Genomic DNA, 13,205 nt, shown 5'->3' with positions numbered 1-13,205 from the left:
TACACTCACTCACTCATTTGACCATAAACAGAAATATTAATCTCAATCTTAAAATAATGAATCCTGTGATACTCCAATACTGAAACTATGTACTGTGCCAAAACAAAAGCATTCACATTGCTAAACTCACAAACTAGTATTTAGTCACTTAGCCATAATACCATCTTACCTCATAATTTGTAATATTTTACAATTAAGAATAAAACTAAGTCTGCCCGAAATGCCTAGCCATGCTAAGCGTTCTAGTGGTACACTCTGTAATCACTATTTTACTACATGTAAACCACACAATAACCAAATTTCTGTAAACTCAGCATTGTAATCCTTATAGAGAATAAACTTTGAATTTGAATTTGAATTTGAAGATAAGGGTGCAGACATCACTCTCAGGAATGTACACTACTTGTTCTTGCATTTAGATCATTAGCTGACCATTGTAGAATCTAGGTGTTAGGCAGGTGTTGTGGTGTGATCCATCTACAGGATTTAAATGGTAAGTGTTAATATGAATATTTTGTGTACCCAGCAAATAAACCAAAATCCTATACAGTCTACATAACTTTAATTACCAGAGTAGCTGGTTTTAATATTATAATTATTAATTTAATGTCATGTCTAGCTTTTTATGAGAGTGGGAAGAAGTGGGCAGTCAAAGGAGTCACAGTTCAGTGACCTACTGTGACCTAAGTCCCACTTACCTCACCCAAATTACTTGCAGGTAATAATTCAGGTGATACCCTGTAAATCTCATGCAGGTAATTTTCTCACATAATAATAATAATAATAATAATAATAATAATAATAATAATAATAATAATAATAATTTTCAGTCACCTCTTAAAGGGGTATACATTTTGTTACTACAATAGTCATTCATGGATAATACAGATTTTATTCACAGCATACATCAAGAACTGTACATAAAATATAATGATAATAATAAAGCTTTAATATAAATTACATATATTACACTCACTTAAAATTAACATTAAACTATTTCATAAAAGTTAAAAATACAGTCATATATTTTAAAAGGAATAAATAAAACTGAAGAATGTGATTAATGTTGGAAATGCTACGGCAATCCGTTTTAATGGGATCATAATGAAAGGAAAGAGAGATGTTGAAAAATTTACACAGCACTGGAGTCAAATGGTCAGCGTCCTGTGCAATAATCCTGTCCTCGCATGTACATGTTACCACACTGTGTAAAAATATCCTATCGAACGACATGTTTGTGTCTCTCCAGGAAAATTATTGCATGAACTTTTAATCTGTTCCTGGATTCAGTGATTGCATATTCTATAATCTTTGAACCCATTCTTTTAAATTCCATGTAGCTTTCATTAGTAAATTATTTAACATTCTCATCTAAAAAGACATTTAGCCATAACAATGACATCCCACATAATTGTGTAATATCAAACTGAGCCCCTTCTCTACTATATATGTACTTTAACCTAAGCCTCATTTTCAATTTTCTTCTACAGATTTTAATAATTGGCTCTGGTGGCCTGGTGGTTAGCGCTCTCGCTTCACACGGCGAGGGTCTGGGTTCGATTCCCAGCCAGAGTAGAAACATTGGACGTGTTTCTTTCCACCTGTTGTCTATGTTCCCCATCAGTAAAATGGGTACCTGGGTGTTAGTCAACTGGTGTGGGTCGCATCCTGGGACACTGACCTAAGGAGGCCTGGTCACAGACCGGGCCGCGGGGGCGTTGACCCCCGGAACTCTCTCCAGGTAACATTTACAACACTTGCCACATTGCTTCCCTGTCGACCCTAATACGTATGTGTCTTTTCTAAATTCCAATATACAGTGAACAGCTCCTTTCCCTTAACTAAACGAAGCTCACTTGTATGTTTCAGGGCAAACACTTGATCCACACATTTTCTTCCCTTCCTAAATCCACAATACACAATTACACTCATTTCTTCTTTAACTGTTCTGTTATACCCTTTACCAGGTATACTCACCAGACCTTCTCCTTTATAATTCTTAGGTGTCTGCACATCTTTTATACAAACTGTACATGTTAAGAAAAGATTAAGATAAGATTTGTTTGGATTTTTAACCAGGACACCAAAGTATCAAATATTAAAAAAACATTCAAATCAGGATACAGCAATTCAATCTTAATTCCATCTATTACCACTGCTTTTACCACTTTCAACCTACTTAGGACAATGCCCAATTCCTCCAACCACACTTCTGGCTCTACCCACCTAACAAATCTACTGTAATTCCTCCTAGCTCAATGCAGGAAATTTCTGTCTCCATTTCAATATGTACTTTAAAAAACAAAATAAAAATATTCTCTCCATCTCTCTAACACTTATCTTCTAGTCCAGCAACTCACCACTTTCACTCTTAATAGAGAAATTCATCTGTTCCCCAGAGGTTTCCTCACCTTATTCATCTTTCTTGAAAACCATTTACGTTCTTGGTGAAATTTGCTGTGCAAGAAAGGTATAAAATACCGACAATATGAAAGTTAAGGAATTACCCAGTCTTTCATTTGCTGTTTTTTTTTTTATCTGTATATATTCTATCTTCCATAAATAACTTTTACATGAAAAACTTTAAAAACTAACTTTTTATTCCTTACCACTATTTTCACGTAATTTTATTATTTCTCTTCCCTCCTGAACATGTCCTTCCATGACCACAATCCTCTGCTGCACACACACACAAGCAAGCACAACCCCACACACTGAATTCATAATCAGCTCCACATTACTTCAACTTCATCAATTTCTCTTACCCTAAGTTGTCTTCCAACAGTTCCTTAAATCTTTCACAAACCATATTTTACTGAATTAAATTTCATTTTCTTTTTACCTGCTGACACCCCTTTCCCTGGTTCTCAGATTTCCAGTCTCTTTATCAACCATTAATTTAATCATGATCACTTGTGTCGCTCCTTAAGTCTCAACCTTTAATCAACTGACAGCGTCTAGCAGAATGTTCTCATTGCACACATATCGTATGCTGAATACTGTACTTTTGCATCTGTTTTTTTTTTTTCTTGAAATATGTCTCTTATTATCAAACCCCCATTTCATGCATACTGTTAATTTAAAAGTTCCAAATTGTTATTTAAACCTCACACTCCAAACTTTCCTATTACACCTTTCACAATAACCTTCCATCCTAGATGAATAGATGGTGTTAAATTTTTTATGGTGTATATGTACATTATACTTTATCATATATTTTTCTTATTAAGTGATTCTATCTAGATACATACTAATGCTGATATTTCCCAAGGAATTATCAACCCTAGATTTCATACAGTACTGCCATAGAATGTTGATCCCTTTGTTGTATCTCATCAAAATTTGTCTTCTGCTCCAACAATACATAAAACAAATATTTTCTGAGGTACAGCTGTGACTTATCCTGAGAGAAGGCAATTGGGCCGATATACATTACCCTTTAAATAACTAATTATACATGTATTATGTTAGAACATGCTCAAATTTACACAAAGTAGTTTCACACACTATGTATATACAAAAATAAAATTAATGATGAAGTTACATTACAAATGGATTTTTTTAAAGTTAATTTACTTAACACTTATGAACTGCAGATGGTAAAAAAATATAACCAAATACAGTAAACCACCACCACCTTTCATGCCTCCACCTACTGTGTTTCTGTCTGTTCATGATTCATTCTTTACGTCTCTTTCCTCTTTTTGCTCTAAAGGTTCCCCACCTTCATTGCAGCTCAACATTTTTCTACCTTGTGCTTTAACATGGCCAGCCACTGCAGCAGCATAGGTGGGACAATTTCCCTCTCAGGAGGCTCGGGCCTCTTTGTTTCATGGTAGACTTAGCTTTGTTTACACCCACACCACCACCAGCTGCCTTGGTTTGGGATAATGTGCCCAAATCAACAATAAATGCATGCTGAACAAAGGTATGACCTGGTATGCTGAATAATTTCTTTGGTTTTCCTTCAGCTGAGAGTCAAGTCCAGGAATTTGATGATCTGGCAAGCAGACTGCTAGGCGAGTGCTTTCAAGCATGCAGCCAAAAGACATCGATAAACTCCCAGAAGATGAGAAAGAAAGATGCCCATTAGAAATGTTGGCAGAGCTCACTTCCCCGACAGAAGGAAATCAGACGATAAAAGATGAGGAAAATGAGCCTGCAGTTAATTAGACACTTTACACTGCAATAGCTATGTGAGCAGTTCGATGCTGCTGCTAAGATTGCAGGGTTTTTTCACTGAAGAAAACCCTGGCACATCTGGAAACACCGTTCCAAAGCTGATTCTGGACCAAGCAATAGAGACGCATGGTAGAATACTTGAGGGCCTATGAATCTTAATCGTCCACTTCAACCCAAGAATCCCAGCCATCCACTTCAGCCCATGAACCCCAGCCTTCACCTCATGTGACCCAGCGGGACCACCCCAACCCTCTCCACTAACATAAAGCCACTTAAGAATCAATCTCCCGAATTTACAATCAGTACTGTAATCTTGTATTTACATTGCTTGACTTTATTAAGTTTGCCAGGTTAAATCATCTTGTATCACACTAACACTGTGCATTAATGTGCACATAACATGTGTCTTTTAAATTATGTGTACACTACTTAGTTTGTTATTTCAGGTGAATTGTGAATTTAAAAGAAATGCTCTGACTTTTTTTTAGAGGTGGGATGGAATGTAGCACAATTTTTCCAATAAACTGTTCATTCCACCTATTGTGTTTTCACATTTAGCTCCATTTAACTGGAACATAACCTGCATGAAAGGTGGGTGTCTACTGTACACAAAATTATGATACAATTATTAGAATCAGGAGTTCAGTCTCATCTCAACTTTCTTTAGCAAACATATTAAATATAAACTTAAATACAATGTACTTACAGATTTATTATTTAAAAAGTTTGTGATAAAACACAGTAAACAATACTATGGATGTGCATTATTTTGATCTAAAAGGCTAACATCTTAATAGAGCAATTTACAACTAGTGAAGTTTAAACCATCATCAATATTGTACATACTAGTGACTGTGTTGTTGATTATTTTTTTATCTGCATGGCAGGTACAATGTACAATATAGTGAACAACTACAAGTTTCCAAAACTGCTACAAATGTTTAGGCACCATTTGGGTGTACATACCACTGTTTCTGGGCATTTCGTGTACTTGATAAAGCCCCAAGTGGGTAAAATGTAAAATTAATCAAAGATTTCTGTGCTAAAAGTGTCTTAATCACCATTAGTTAGCTCATAGACATTGTTTTACATATATTTCTTAGGGATGGGACGATACCAAAATTTTTGCTTGTACTGATATTCAATTTTACATCAATACCAATACCATCAAAATTAATCAATATCCACCTATGCCGGTACTCAATTTTAGACCAATACAGATACCGTCAAAATCTGCCAATACCAATACTTTGGTATATCCCAAATTCTTAATTACTTACTGAGATCCATTCCTTAAAACCTGTTAGGGAAAAGTTGAACCACAAATCCTGGGTGGCGGGACTAGATTTTTTTTTCCCCTTTCATATAAAGAATGTACTTCTGATATTTTTTACACTTCTTCACTATGGAAAGATTTCTCAAAATTTTCCTCTAAGATTTGTATACAATGGAATTTACTAAACACTTATATATTAAATTATCTATGGTATCTATATATCAAAAAATAAAATCACCTCAGGTACTGAAACCACCCATTTAACAGGGATCTTCTAAAAACCAACCACGAATATGGATGAATAGAGTCAGCCATCTTGGTTTAATTTAGTGTGGTTGTCTAAGTGGAAGCGCTGGGTACAATGAAGATAGTGCAGCAGGCCAGCCTACCACCAGCATCACCAGTCTTGAGGGAGACCTCTGTGCCGCCCAGTCCCAGGTCGTCCTTACCCTCGTGGACCACTATGGCCCGGCCCACTATCGAATGTTTTCCCCACAGGCTGATCATATGGTCTTTGATCTGGAAAAACCATGATGATATAACTAGGGTTATTTTACCCAGGAAGGTTACTAATCCAGGATAACCCAACAGAGCCAGAATGGGATGTAGAATAAATTTTGGCTTGTAAATTTATAAATTATGATTTATTTCCACTGGGGTCCAAGGCTGATAATAACGAATATAATAATGTTGGTAACAGCACTAAAAAAAAATCATGAAACCATTGCATAATAAAATAATTTATTTCATGCATTTTGGGCAGACTAAGACTAGAATAGAACTAAAAACTACTTGGCATTGTATACTCAAAGTTTTATCTGAATGGTAAGTTCAATATAAATATGTTATCTGAAGATAAGATTCTTAAATGTAATGATTAGCGTAAGTTACAAAATTCAGTACAGTACTGTATACTAAAAAAGAGTAAAGTTAATATAAAGGGATAGTAAAACAAAACTGTAGTGACATTATGAGTTATACAATGGTGATAATGAATGCAAGAGTATGAATGTTGATTGGAATCTGGACAAGCAGGCTACATTAGATATATGTACTGTATTTAATATTTATATTCAATCTAAGTAAATTTACTTTAAATTCAGTTTTTTTATATTTGAGGCAGTTGGCAGAAACAAAACTTATAGAATTTTCTGATAGAGTTCCATACTTTTTGGCCTTTTAACTGAATGCAATTTCTACTCAGGCTAAGTTGAACACATGAGATATCAAAGAGATACTTGTTTCTTGTACTGTTTGTTGAAGTTCTCCAAGAAGAGTTTTAGGTCTGGGATAATATTTGTATTGTATCCTGTACATATAGTGTGTGCAGCAGTAAATGAATATTTTGCATGTTGAGTAAAGTTAAACTTTTTAACTGTGGGTATGTATGTGTAGCCTGAAACCTGATTTTGTAATAATTCTAATAGCAGGTTTTGTTGTTGCAATGGGTTTTATGTGATCTGCTGTTTCAGCTCCCCATGCACATATACCATGAAGTAAAAAATACATGTGTACTTCAAACGTTGTTTGAAGTACACATTTTTGAAAGAATGCTCACTGCTTTAGAAATTTTCTTTAGGTATGTGCTGGATGTGTGAGTGTTGAATTTTAATTTGCTGTCAATGTGTATACATAAAAATTTTCCCATATCTGTTTTCCTCAATATGCATTATTTACCTTATGTTCAATTTAATATTTTTACCCTTGTTACCGAACACTGTATAAAATCTTATCAACACTGAGTGTGAGTTTGCTGGCTGTCATCCAAATACGTACTCTATATATCTTTATGAGCTCAACATTGACAGTGTTGGATCCTAAGAGGGATTTAAAGTATGCTTGACTGGTGACATACATATGACAAGTGAGAGGGTTTCAGGGGACAACGCCCCTATGGCCCAGTCTGTGATCAGGCTTTCAATTGAACAAATTAACCAACCATCAAAGGTGGACTACCAGTACTTACGTCAACATAAGCAATCCCAGAAAGTCCACTAAGAGTGTTGCCATCTTGGGAAGAGTCAAAGACACTCTCAATGTTGCCTAGGTCACCCACATGACGTTTAGTGGCATTAGGGGCGGAGTGGTTGTAGCCTTCTGGGTTGTAGTGAGCCTTGGCATCAAGGCACTTTCCACTAGCACCATCAACACCAAACTCGTGTACATGAAACCCATGCAGGCCCACGCTCAGTCCTACAGGAAAATAGAATGTTAATCTACATGAAAACTCTATATGCACAGGATTAGGATACTCCTGGGAACTAATTCAGAATTTTGGGGTATGCTTCAACACACTAAAGATGCCCCACAAAAGTACCTGGCTTCATAACTGAATTACTATTTGTATGATCAGTATATTTTAGAACCTACTAACTAGACTTATCAACACAGGTATACAGCTGTTGCAGCATTTAATGACCAATCGCTCAGCAGTTTCACATGAATATAATACTAGAGTTTACCTGGAGAGAGATCCGGGGGTCAACGCCCCCGTGGCTCGGTCTGTGACCAGGCCTCCTGGTGGATCAGAGCCTGATCAACCAGGCTGTTACTGCTGGCTGCACGCAAACCAACGTACGAGCCACAGCCCGGCTGATCAGGAACTGACTTTAGGTGCTTGTCCAGTGCCAGCTTAAGACTGCCAGGGGTCTGTTGGTAATCCCCCTTATGTATACTGGGAGGCAGTTGAACAGTCTCGGGCCCCTGACACTTATTGTATGGTCTCTTAACATGCTAGTGACACCCCTGCTTTTCATTGGGGGGATGTTGCATCGTCTGCCAAGTCTTTTGCTTTCGTAGTGAGTGATTTTCGTGTGCAAGTTCGGTACTAGTCCCTCTAGAATTTTCCAGGTGTATATAATCATGTATCTTTCCCGCCTGCGTTCCAGGGAATACAGGTTTAGGAACCTCAAGCCCTCCCAGTAATTGAGGTGTTTTATCTCCGTTATGCGCGCCGTGAAGGTTCTCTGTACATTTTCTAGGTCAGCAATTTCACCTGCCTTGAAAGGTGCTGTTAGTGTGCAGCAATATTCCAGCCTAGATAGAACAAGTGACCTGAAGAGTGTCATCATGGGCTTGGCCTCCCTAGTTTTGAAGGTTCTCATTATCCATCCTGTCATTTTTCTAGCAGATGCGATTGATACAATGTTATGGTCCTTGAAGGTGAGATCCTCCGACATGATCACTCCAAGGTCTTTGACGTTGGTGTTTCGCTCTATTTTGTGGCCAGAATTTGTTTTGTACTCTGATGAAGATTTAATTTCCTCGTGTTTACCATATCTGAGTAATTGAAATTTCTCATCGTTGAACTTCATATTGTTTTCTGCAGCCCACTGAAAGATTTGGTTGATGTCCGCCTGGAGCCTTGCAGTGTCTGCAATGGAAGACACTGTCATGCAGATTCGGGTGTTATCTGCAAAGGAAGACACGGTGCTGTGGCTGACATCCTTGTCTATGTCGGATATGAGGATGAGGAAGAAGATGGGAGCGAGTACTGTGCCTTGTGAACAGAGCTTTTCACCGTAGCTGCCTCGGACTTTACTCTTTTGACGACTACTCTCTGTGTTCTGTTAGGACCCCAATGGAAATAAGTAAAGGACCCCAATGGAAATAAATCACTCTGTCTGACTTTTTTGGGTTATCCTAGGTTCTCTACACATATGCTGCTATGTATGATAATTCTATGTAACTGTATTTGTGTATACCTGAATAAACTTACTTACTTACTAGTGAGGAAATTATAGATCCATTGACCGACTTTTCCTGTTATTCCTTTAGCACGCATTTTGTGCGCTATTACGCCATGGTCACACTTGTCGAAGGCTTTTGCAAAGTCTGTATATATTACATCTGCATTCTTTTTATCTTCTAGTGCATTTAGGACCTTGTTGTAGTGATCCAATAGTTGAGACAGACAGGAGCGACCTGTTCTAAACCCATGTTGCCCTGGGTTGTGTAACTGATGGGTTTCTAGATGGGTGGTGATCTTGCATCTTAGGACCCTTTCAAAGATTTTTATGATATGGGATGTTAGTGCTATCGGTCTGTAGTTCTTTGCTGTTGCTTTACTGCCCCCTTTGTGGAGTGGGGCTATGTCTGTTGTTTTTAGTAACTGTGGGACGACCCCCGTGTCCATGCTCCCTCTCCATAGGATGGAAAAGGCTCGTGATAGGGGTTTCTTGCAGTTCTTGATGAACACGGAGTTCCATGAGTCTGGCCCTGGGGCAGAGTGCATGGGCATGTCATTTATCGCCTGTTCGAAGTCATTTGGCGTCAGGATAACATAGGATAGGCTTGTGTTAACCAAATTCTGTGGCTCTCTCATAAAAAATACATTTTGATCTTCGACTCTCAGTCTGGTTAGAGGCTTGCTAAAAACTGAGTCATATTGGGACTTGAGTAGCTCACTCATTTCCTTGCTGTCATCTGTGTAGGACCCATCTAGTTTAAGTAGGGGCCCAATACTGGACGTTGTTCTCGACTTTGATTTGGCATAGGAGAAGAAATACTTTGGGTTTCTTTCGATTTCATTTATGGCTTTTAGTTCTTCCCGCGATTCCTGACTCCTATAAGATTCCTTTAGCTTAAGTTCAATGCTTGCTATTTCTCTGACCAGTATCTCCCTACGCATTTCAGATATGTTGACCTCTTTTAGCCGCTCTGTTATTCTTTTCCGTCGCCTGTAAAGGGAGCGCCTGTCTCTTTCTATTTTACATCTACTCCCTCCTTTTTCTTAGAGGAATAAGCCTTGTGCATACATCGAGTGCCACCAAGTTAATCTGTTCTAGGCATAAGTTGGGGTCTGTGTTGCTTAGTATATCTTCCCAGCTTATATCGGTTAGGACTTGGTTTACTTGGTCCCACTTTATGGTTTTGTTATTGAAGTTGAATTTGGTGAATGCTCCCTCGTGACTAATCTCATTATGTCGGTCTGGGGCTCCACGCATACATGTCTGAACCTCAATTATGTTGTGATCTGAGTAGTATATTGTTTTTGATATGGTGACATTTCTTATCAGATCATCATTGTTAGTGAAGATGAGGTCTAGTGTATTCTCCAGTCTAGTAGGCTCTATTATTTGCTGGTTTAAATTAAATTTTGTGCAGAGATTTAAAAGCTCGTGTGAGTTTTCATCAGAGCTGCCTCCTGGTGTTATTACTGCAACAATATTATTTGCTATATTCTTCCATTTTAGGTGCCTTAAGTTGAAATCCCCCAGGAGCAAGATGTTGGGTGCAGGAGCTGGAAGATTTTCCAGACAGTGGTCAATTTTTAACAGCTGTTCCTGGAATTGCTGGGATGTTGCATCCGGAGGCTTGTAGACTACCACAAGGACTAGGTTTTGGTTCTCGACCTTTACTGCTAAAACTTCCACTACATCATTTGAGACATTAAGCAGTTCTGTGCAAACAAGTGACTCTGCAATGTACAGGCCAACCCCCCCCTTTTGCCTGTTTAATATATTTATAGATGGGGTTGTATGAGAAGTAAATGCGAGGGTCTTGGCAAGAGGTGTGGAGTTAAAAGATAAAGAATCACACATAAAGTGGGAGTTGTCACAGTTGCTCTTTGCTGATGACACTGTGCTCTTGGGAGATTCTGAAGAGAAGTTGCAGAGGTTGGTGGATGAATTTGGTAGGGTATGCAAAAGAAGAAAATTAAAAGTGAATACAGGAAAGAGTAAGGTTATGAGGATAACAAAAAGATTAGGTGATGAAAGATTAGATATCAGATTGGAGGGAGAGAGTATGGAGGAGGTGAATGTATTCAGATATTTGTGAGTGGACGTGTCAGCGGATGGGTCTATGAAAGATGAGGTGAATCATAGAATTGATGAGGGGAAAAGGGTGAGCGGTGCACTTTGGAGTCTGTGGAGACAAAGAACTTTGTCCTTGGAGGCAAAGAGGGGAATGTATAAGAGTATAGTTTTAGCAACACTCTTATATGGGTGTGAAGCATGGGTGATGAATGTTGCAGCGAGGAGAAGGCTGGAGGCAGTGGAGATGTCATGTCTGAGGGCAATGTGTGGTGTGAATATAATGCAGAGAATTTGTAGTTTGGAAGTTAGGAGGAGGTGCGGGATTACCAAAACTGTTGTCCAGAGGGCTGAGGAAGGGTTGTTGAGGTGGTTCGGACATGTAGAGAGAATGGAGCGAAACAGAATGACTTCAAGAGTGTATCAGTGTAGTGGAAGGAAGGCGGGGTAGGGGTCGGCCTAGGAAAGGTTGGAGGGAGGGGGTAAAGGAGGTTTTGTGTGCGAGGGGCTTGGACTTCCAGGAGGCATGTGTGAGCGTGTTTGATAGGAGTGAATGGAGACAAATGGTTTTTAATACTTGACATGCTGTTGGAGTGTGAGTAAAGTAACATTTATGAAGGGATTCAGGGAAACCGGCAGGCCGGACTTGAGTCCTGGAGATGGGAAGTACAGTGTCTGCACTCTGAAGGAGGGGTGTTAATGTTGCAGTTTAAAAACTGTAGTGTAAAGCACCCTTCTGGCAAGACAGTGATGGAGTGAATGATGGTGAAAGTTTTCCTTTTTTCGGGCCACCCTGCCTTGGTGGGAATCGGCCAGTGTATTAATAAAAAAAAATATATATAATAACAGTAATACAGCAATAATAATAATAATAATAATAATAATAATAATAATAATAATAATAATAATACCACCCAGTAATACTAAAAATTTGCACATTTATGATTAAAAGAAAATGTTTACATTATTATTACATTCATGGGAGCATTACACCCATAGAGTCACACAGTGCCTGGGGGAAATGGAAGGTATTCAGGATTGATTCAAGGAAATGAAGCAATGGTGCAATTCTTGAAATCAAGAACCCCTCTCACCAGTATCAAGGAACCTCCTTTGAGTGTAAAAAGACTCACGTAATGTAACGCAGCCCAACCCACTCTCAAACAAAGAAACTAGCATTAATAAGTTTACAGGAAGTGTCGACATTAAACATCGAAAATAAGGATAAGTTGTTTTCATGTGGGTGGAGGCAGCAGCTAGCCTTGCGGGAAAACCCAGTATCTCCCTTTAACCAGACACTCTCAACTCTGTGACATGTAAACTTCACAGTACCCCCCCCCCGTGGGGGGGTACCTGTAGTGTATAAATGACCCAGAATGACTTTGTTGATATTCCTGAAGGCTACTCTAAGATTTACCAGATGAGCACTATTGAGCAGTGTCTTACACACAGGGTGTTTCAAAAAGATGGACCCGATTTGAAATTGCTGTATCTCTGCAACAACGAACCGCCCATGACTTTTCTTCTGGGAATACGTCAAAGACTGTTTTTGTGCCACCATTAGCAACTAATGTGGATGACCTCAAAAACAGAATCACGATGCAGTAGGTGGAGGGCACACAGAGCACATATTTTTGAAACACCCTGTATATATAGCTCAGAAAATAAATGGGATTGCATATTTCGATCCCTTGCTGGGGTCCTCTTCAGCAGATACAAATGTGAAAGAAGAACATGAATTTATAGGAAGGTAGACTCAACCATGCAGGTGAACATGAGAAGACAGGTTAGGGAGCGCAAATATATATGTTGTGCCAAATAGGTAAAACTTGTGATTTTAGCTTAAATAGGAACGCTCTTCTTGCCAAATAAGGCAAGCGAAAATTTGTGTATGCAATAATTTCGCAAAAATCATTTTTTTTTTATTCGCCGGTATTCTCCCGGCCCGGGTCTTTTCCAAGTAGTGGTGACCCGGCCTTGGCTCCCTATCT

General features: G+C 38.5%; 1 protein-coding gene across 2 annotated transcripts in view; it reads right to left on the bottom strand.

Moving 5' to 3' along the window:
• Positions 1-876: 876 nt before the first annotated feature.
• Positions 877-13,205, bottom strand: part of LOC128700646 (superoxide dismutase [Cu-Zn]) — a 44,427-nt gene continuing 32,098 nt past the window's right edge. For both annotated transcript variants that reach the window (XM_070097014.1, XM_070097015.1), the window contains exons 4-5: positions 7,425-7,651; positions 877-5,977 (exon numbers count right to left, since the gene is read on the bottom strand). In XM_070097014.1, the coding sequence (XP_069953115.1) occupies positions 5,798-5,977; positions 7,425-7,651 (407 nt within the window). In that variant the 3' untranslated portion in view covers positions 877-5,797. The remainder of the gene's footprint in view (positions 5,978-7,424; positions 7,652-13,205) is intronic.

The sequence above is a fragment of the Cherax quadricarinatus genome, chromosome 56 (genome assembly GCF_038502225.1).
Source record: "Cherax quadricarinatus isolate ZL_2023a chromosome 56, ASM3850222v1, whole genome shotgun sequence".
Taxonomy (NCBI): Eukaryota; Metazoa; Arthropoda; class Malacostraca; order Decapoda; family Parastacidae; genus Cherax; species Cherax quadricarinatus.
This window is presented reverse-complemented; position numbering and strand designations above follow the sequence as displayed.